At 37.2% G+C, this 8,892-nt stretch overlaps 1 protein-coding gene across 1 annotated transcript; it reads right to left on the bottom strand.

The window, feature by feature from the left end:
- Positions 1-1,048: 1,048 nt before the first annotated feature.
- LOC140168781 (DNA polymerase delta subunit 4-like) lies at positions 1,049-8,758 on the bottom strand. Its single transcript, XM_072192190.1, has 4 exons — positions 8,614-8,758; positions 6,419-6,526; positions 4,553-4,664; positions 1,049-2,673 (listed from the first exon to the last, which is right to left on the bottom strand). The coding sequence occupies exons 1-4, from the start codon at positions 8,756-8,758 to the stop codon at positions 2,649-2,651; spliced, it is 390 nt and encodes a 129-aa protein (XP_072048291.1). The 3' UTR covers positions 1,049-2,648.
- Positions 8,759-8,892: the final 134 nt, after the last annotated feature.

The raw sequence follows: 8,892 nt of genomic DNA, 5'->3' as shown, positions 1-8,892 counted from the left end.
AAATTCAGGAACACAAAATGTTTTTAGAACTTAATAAACTTGTTTGGCTTGGGTCAAAACATTTTAACTTTGGCAAACATTTTAGTAAAATATATTTTTAAAGAAATGGAGCTCAGACAAACTGGCATATATATTTTCTCAGGCATGTATCCTCTGGATCCTCGCATTTAATATTTAATGTCTCATATTGACTGATGTCATGCTATGACACAGCAGATAGGCCGCCCTCTCTAATTAAAATATATTTTTGTATTTTATTAAAATGTTTTATACTCATTAAACCTGACATTTAAACATTTTCTGTGAAACGTTTTGTGTTTGCGACACATGGAAAGAAAAAAAACTGACATCCATTTGTACAGATAAGACTGATTTTTATTATTTTTTACAAATGCCCTTGTCAACACTTGTCACATGTCCTGATTGACTCTACATTATTTTATAGAATCTGCAAGATACAGGTGGAATCAAAATGAATGTTTGTTGGAAAGCCAGCGTCTTCCAAAAATCAACAATACATCCTCATCATCCTCTTGAAATAACATAGTTTTATGACCTTATAAACTGTAAAATCGGAAATAAAAACACACAAATATGTTCTTTTTTAATGTATAGGTCTATATATAAGAAACATCAAAATCACGAAATTAAAAACTAGCAATGTAGTTTAAAATTGGCAAAGCATAAAAATTACACACATAGAAATTTCCACTTGTACAGTAGTTGAATGACCTTATAAACTTTGAATACCGGTCTATAAATTAAGTGAATCTTACATTGCATATTGATGCAGCAATCATGGAAATGGATGGGTACTAAACATGTGTTCTGATCAGCTGTGTATTAGGATATAGGGTCCCACTAATTACCCAAAATGCGGTATATACACCAGGCACAAAAAGAAACTTGTCAGTTATATTCATCCTTGCTGTTCAATAACTTGATAATTTTGAATTCTCATTTGACACCCTGTTCGTGAACATTGAGCAAGAATTGACCAAGATATGCGCCCCCCCAAACTCTCAAACCCCAAAATGAAAAGTTGCAATTTTAATGATTCAATTGTGCCTGTTACACTGTGTGCTTTATTGATTGGCCCGTGGTGCTTGTGTGCAATACAACGATGCGTTCCCATTGAAAATCTTTGAAAATGCAACTTTTGATTTGGGGGTTTGAGGCTTTGGAGGCGCATATCTTGGTCAATTCTTGTTCGTTTTTCATGAACAGGGTGTCAAATGAGAAAGCAAAGTCCAATTAACAAAATGTATATTTCAGAATAATCCAAAATTATCAAGTTATTGAACAGCAAGGATGAATATAACTGACGAGTTTCTTTTTGTGCCTGGTGTATATACCGCATTTTGGTTAATGACATAAATATCTTGGGAATGACACCATTCCTTCTTTGTTGATCTGAAGTACAACTATAAAAGTCCAGTGCTCATTATTTGATAATATGCGGAGTATAAATCTCAGGGTATACATTATGAAGCCAACACTAAAAAAAATGAGATAATAACTTGTGGCATGACAATCAATCACATTCTATAAAATTAGCAGATAAAATTTTACATGCATTACAATGTAACAACTTCGAATGTAATGTCTACCAGTTGATTTGGTCATCTTCCATATCGATGACAATAATATAGTTGGCTTTTGCTACGAAAAAGGGGATTAATCCAGGTCCAATTACTGATAATTACCCCCTTTGGTCAATTTCACTCCAGGCTGGACAAACCCACCCCAATGATGAACCACATCAGACAATCCAAAAGATAGAAAATTGTTATGTAATAATGTTATTATGAAACCTGTTGGCACACTTTTTGATAGTTTTTTAATGGGAAATCAGCAGGAGCTAATTGGAGGGATTAGTGGTTTTGATTTTTATTCCTTTTCGTAGAGCAATCAGTATACATCATGGTAAATTAATAAATCTGGCCTACCTGTTTGATGGATCAACTGACAGTGCATGATTTGACTTTACATCACTTTACATCACACAAGCTATGTGACACAAACTGTTTATGTTTAAAAATCGTCTTACAGTTAACAGTTTTAAATATCGTACATCATTGATGTGTATGTGAACTTTATGTACATTTATAAAATGTAAAAAACAAGATAAAATGAAATAGTGTTTCAAAAGTATGGTTACCTGTCAATGGGGTTTAGTAAACTACCCTGTCTATGGGCAGTCCACAGACCCGATGACCATTCCGACTTTGGATCAAAGCTTTTTAAGGGAAATTGCCCATGCATTACCCAAGATTGCCCATGCAAAAGATGTGCTGGTCAAGCCCTTGAATGACACGTGGTCAAGTTTATTATATGTACACAGTAACTACACACAGTCCTAGAAGTATTGAGCTTCAGTAAAGCAGGTGAACAAAGGACCCAGGTAGAACAAAGCAATTTTGTTTGCCCCCTTTCTGGTATAACAAAATATCATACATGGCAACATGTATGACACAAGATATGTTCAGTATTAAAACACAATATAAAATTTACCAGTAAAAGTTACATTTACTATTGGTATTATATACATGTAAAAATATGTATAGATGATGGAACAAACACTGCTATTCCCCGAGTCTGGAATGATCCAAAAGTTTTCATATCCAATGTGTGGTATCGTGCTTCAATCATAGTGGATAGTCATGCCATAAGCTGAAAACAAAACACAAAAACATTTCAAAATGAATTACCATATCAGAAAACCTAGTGTCTTACACTCCCACAATGTATTTTTTCCCTGTACTAATTCGCTACTCAATGCAACAAGGGTCGATAATATCTCAATTGCAAGGTCTGGATTCAGACCTGTGCTAATTGGGATAGTTTGTCCTTATGGACTCATGTTGCATTGCATAGAAAATCATTACAGGAAGAAATACATTGTGGGAAATGTAAGACATCTTCTCTGGCTACCTCCCATACACACTCCTATAGCTTAGCATGTATCATATTTAAAATTACACTTGAGTGCCCCTAGTCTTTGTCAAAGACCACGCGATCTATACCCAGGGGGGAGAGCGGAGTGACGAGGGCGCGACTACAAGCAGATAGCACTCCCATTACAGGGCTCCAGGCAAAGCCTAGACCCTCCCTCGGGTCCATGGAGAACGACTGGTAATGTAGATTACATAGCATTAAAAATCAACCCAATACATGGACCCTCCCAGTCTGTAAGCAATTTGACTTCCAGTTCCCACAAAATGCTGGGAGTTCACTTTTACGGATTTGGAGTCACGCAATCTTTCTATATACCACGTCCATGTTTTCACTACATTAACGTTTGTGTAAGCGACTAAACAACGATATTGTATCCGACCAATCAACGCAGCTTGGCAGCGGCGGGATATTTGAAAAGGCTTCCTAGCTAAATAATGTGCAAACATTTGCAAACCGCCGCGATAATATCGCAATATGGACAATAGGCCTAAGTCCGAGTCAGTGGTTGCCTTTTATTATTGCGCGTACCATGGGTCTATCAGACGCGTGCCACTTGAGCTCAATACCTCTCAGTTGTTGACAAGTGTCCCATCCGATCTTGCGTCACATCCCGCGGCATAGCTTTGTGCTACCATATTTGAATTGCAACTGGGGCGGGGCTTTCGTAATTCACATCGGAATCACCGTGCTTCCTTGACCGCATATTTGGAAGTGAGATCTCTAACAGATTGGACCAGTCTCGGAATCAGCGCTCAATGGACTTTCGCGTTCACTTATAATACGAGTATATTTCTATATTGCTGCATGGTTGACTGTGGTGGGTGTAATTAGTGGCGTCGATTTGTGGATGAAGAGGAATGGGTTTTTGGCATTGAAGAAAATAAGGGGGGGGGGGGAGTTGGCATTTTTTTTTCATAGGGCATTACGTAATTATTTATTGTTACATTATCCAGAGATGGAACCGAACCGAGACTGGGGGCCAGTCTAGGCAAAGCCTTGTTGAAAGGCTAGAGTGCCCCGGGTGCTTGGTCCGGTCATCTGAAATAGGCTCATAATTGGACATTATTTCATGTAAATGATGCAGATCAAAAAATGTCACAGCTATTGCATGCAACTCTTTTGTCACAATGATTTTGCTGTGTTACAAGTAGCAAAGTTCACATTAAGTCACAGGGTATTAAACAATGTTTCATAAAAACATGACTGCATGATTGAGGGTTAACCACGAATGGTACATTCCTAGGAATTCAGTTTAGATAGGCACTATTAAACCAGGGACTGACTTTTGGAATTTGCTCCTCTGGAGCCTTCATCAAGGAGAGCCATTTAGAGCATTTATAACAGAATATAAGGAATGGTCAACTAAGGAGAGCTAAAAATCACTCTCCTATATCAGATTCCAGGAATGCAGTAGAGAGAGATTGCTCTTGCTCCTCTCAAAAGGCAGTCCCTGATTCAACTATTCACCAGGCTATATGACCCAGGCTAATTCCTATATCAGATTCCAGGAGAGCAGTAGAGAGAGATTGCTCTTGCTCCTCTCAAAAGGCAGTCCCTGATGATTCAACTATTCACCAGGCTAGCTATGACTTACTTGTTTGTATACTCTGTGTCATTTTCATGTTTCAAGATGATCTGTTTGATTTTATCAGGTGGATTTAATCCATTCCTATCTGCTCTCTCCCATCTCTCCATTCGTGTAATACCTATAGGGAATCAAAAAACACAAGCATTTTATTATAGGCCATAAACAGAATTAACTTGAACCTCATTCTGCACAAAGTTTCTGAGGAGTGAGGGCTACGGCTCTTACGAAACAGTTCTGTAAAACTAATGTAGCAGGGTCATCTAAGTTTTATCATGTAGGCCATAAACATTACATTAAGTAATATTTTTAAACGTAAATGATACAGTGATATTACATGTACCGTATTCATTCCAATAAGCGCCCAGGGCGCTTAACAAAGTCATTTTGGGTGGGCGCTTATTTCTTACCTGATTTACCTAATTTTTTTTGAGGGAGATCGATTATTAGAGATGAATTTACATATGTTATAAAAGGGTGAGGCGTTCTAGTAGCTTTTCTGATGTAGAAAATGTATTCCAAGTTTACACCGGATGTGTAGTCCTCCAGCTATTTCACTATATCAACATCTATCTGTCACTTCAACATTAATGGTAGGCCTACCCTTTAGCAAATTGAATATACCCTGGTGGGCTTATTGGGGCATGGGCGCTTATTGGAATGAATACGGTATATCAACCCTAAACTCTGCATAATATTTTTATTTAATATGTATGTTAATGTAAAATTGTAAAGCAATTCTTTTTGTCTTCTGTTGAAGAATTGAAAACATCAGGATCAACACAAATTAATTGTTCCATACTGTACAACTTTTAAAAACAATAAAAGTAACCTAATGGTAAAATACTGAGAAATTCTATCATTCAAAAACACATACATACCAACACATGTACTGTGAGCATGACTTTGTGTGACTCCTGATAGCAGGGGCTATATTTTTCCTGTTTTAGGCAATGAACTATCATAGCATATTTCTATCTGTCTTGCGGTTATTGAATTAAGGCCAATAGTTTTGGGCATTTCTCCCTGCCTCCTAAGAAAATCATGCCTATATGGGATGGAAAAACAACCTTTATCAAGCCTTGGGCTCCTTAATAGAACCTTTTACCATTCCTCTTGTATGTCAGCTGTATTTGTCTCAATATATTAGAGTCCAAACACTACTGGGTCATGCTCTCTTCCAACCTGCCTGAAACCACTTGTTTCAGTTAAATTTGGGAATGAATTCCTATTCATTACATTGTGTGAATAGGATGTTATTTTAGAGATAATAAAGTGTACATGCTTGCAGGTTCAAATATACAACTGTAAACACCATCTTGCCTTTAGCAAAGGTGCCAATGTTGAGTGGTGTGGCAGTGAATGTCATGCAGCTGAATAGATGCATATAAACTACGGTACACAGTATATCATATAGCATCCACCCACTAGCTAAATGGTATAAATGTGTATTTTTCCCATTGCAAGTGAAATCTTGTCATATGTTATAAGGGGGTACTACACCCCTGGCCAATTTTAAGCCTATTTTTGCATTTTTCTCACAAATTATAGCGCATTTATGACAAGTAAGATATGTATATTATAGGGGCAAAGACTACAACAACTGCACTGAAAATTCAGCAACTCAAGGCAAGTAGTTATGGATTTATTGATCAAATATTGGTTTTCCCTCATTTTTGACTGACACCACAACTGATGTCTGTGCTGAAATAAAATATCCAGTGCAGAGTTGTAGTCCTTGTATACATATACATATGTTACTTGTCACCAATGCTCTCTAATTTTTGAGAAAAGTGCAAAAATAGGCACAAAATTGGCCAGGGGTGTAGTACCCCCTTAACATTGTAAAGTGTTTTTTTTCCAATTTATGCATACCAGTACATGGTCCATAATCCATTCTGACATCAAATTTCCTGAGAATGTTCAGTTCTGCTTCCCTCAAAATATCTGCATTACTTCTCGGTGCACTATTGCTGACAGCATCTAGCAAAAGTAAGCAAAATTCACACAATATACTAGATTTAAATCTAAAGTTGATGTATTGTTATATATCGTAACTCACCCACATTTGGATTCTTTGGCTGCATTGGTGATGTCAAATCCCAAAACAGCTCATTATTTTGTACAAAATTAGTTTCCAATGGACACACAAGCCAACTGATAAATCAACATATTCCAGAATAAAATAGAACTTTTAAAAACAATTCAATATTCTGTCATCAAGTTGGGTTATAATTGGCCATTACACCATAGAGGGCTGCTTTGGGACCAATAATGTGGTCAGTCATTTAATAATTTATAAGCCATTTTACTAGTAAGAGAGCTGGTAAATAATTTAATCGGTACTAAATTTGTGCAGGCCACTCTAGTACATTGATTAGGGTTGTGTGTTTAAAACCCTGTGGGGGGTACCGGTACTCAAGTTTGGTTTTGGTAGGGACGTGCCGCTGAGAATTTGAAAGTGGACCCATATACCAATTTTTCAAGAAATTTGGACCCATTGATATATATACCAAAAGTCAAAATTTTCGGCCAAATTTAACCGAAATATGGGCGACCAATCACAAGGCAGATCCATTTAAAGATGCATTACATCATGATGGCCAATTTTAGTTAGGCCAGAAATTGGTCTAACTCTCCATAGAGTCCTGTGTTAAAAATCTTAACCGCAAGGCAAAGTCAGTAGTCTACTTGGGAAGCTAACAAAGAGAGGGTAGGGTGACTGAAAAGATCAGATGTGAAAATCTATCAATTGTGCACACATTAATTAAATCAGAGTTTTAAGCTTTATCCAGAGTATGCACAATGGGCAAGTGGACTACGGGGTAGTCTATACATGTATTAAAGTTGTTTTCTTTAAACTTCCGTGGTCCGGGTACGCGCTGGTGAATTGCGATCGCGTAGAAGTGACAAGGTCGCCTACTACGTGCGCGCCGAAGACCAATGGGTCAGTCGGCTTGTTGTCAAGTGCATTGATCAGCCAATCAGTGTGATTGTTTATTGCTTTTGCGTTTATGCTCGTGTACGCGATACGCACAGGCACGACCACGGAAGTTAAAAGAAAACAACTTTAGCTCTTATTTATATCATCAGTTTTGTTAACTGTTTTCTAGTGCCGTACTATTACGCTGACTTTCGTATTCGGCAGGGAGGACGATTTCGACCTCCTGGTTTGTTTACAAACAGAGAGGTAGACAAAAGACCGTTCTGCTTGTCCAAACACTCAAGTATCAGAAGGATGTAGGTATCCCAGGCAAACCTTAGTTAACACATTTGCTAGTCAGCGAAATTCGCCGAGACCGGGGCCCAAACACAATGCATATTTACATAGAAATTTGAATTTTTTTCGAGAATAGGTCGGTGAAGGAAACCTACATAAATATGTTTTCTATACTTCACTTGACCCAAATATACATGTATGATTATTTATGGTGATAATCAAGTCGCACATGGAATTTTAGAGGGATTTTGATAGCAGTTCCATTAACAAAAAGCTGCTATCGCCATGAGACTAAGATCTAGAAACACCACCGAAAACGGCATTTTGCTAGCTGAATCTTTTTGATGAAAGTCAATCTTTGACAAGATGTAACTTTGCTGCGGAAAGTGCTATGAAAAAAAGGTTTTCAGTGTTGGCTTTGTTTACTCAAGGGCTTTAATTTGATATATAAAATGATGCAGTTTGATGGCAAATTTGAATTCACCTAGCATACCTAAAGGATGGTCCACAATAGCATGATTCACGTAACATGAATATATTAAAAAGCTGTCAAGTAGAACCATGTGCTTCTTTTGTCCTATTTGCCATCAAGATTTCATATGGAAACAGTTCAGACCCAGAACAGGATCATGTCAGAAATTAATATTTTGTTCTGGGTCTGATTATTCGGACTGTTTTCATGGTTTTCATCCTAGCTTTTGTATTTTTAAATCATGAAATTTAAAAGAAATAAAGGGTATGCAGATATCCGTTACACTGATGGTATTATTTATAAATAAGTTTGTAATAACTGGGTTTCAATGGACTCTCTATCTATGATTATCTATTATTATTTAATATTATCACACACTAAATGCAGTTTGATGCTGGTCGGCTGCTACATTGTTTACATCGCCATTGTTGTAGGCTTTATTCTCTAGTCTTTTTGAAGATCTTGTTGCTGGAAGTTTTTGCTGTGGAAACGATTCAGTAATCAGAGGCTGTTTTTTCGACATTTTGACCAGTTTTCTGTGAAACAATATACACACAACTCAAGTATTGCACGGAAAATCAGCTGATTTATGCAAGGCAGGGAAGCCACGCTAGGCCAAAGGCAATGACGTAGAAAAACATAGATCGCTGAGCTCGA

Source organism: Amphiura filiformis, chromosome 13 (assembly GCF_039555335.1).
Source record: "Amphiura filiformis chromosome 13, Afil_fr2py, whole genome shotgun sequence".
Taxonomy (NCBI): Eukaryota; Metazoa; Echinodermata; class Ophiuroidea; order Amphilepidida; family Amphiuridae; genus Amphiura; species Amphiura filiformis.
This window is presented reverse-complemented; position numbering and strand designations above follow the sequence as displayed.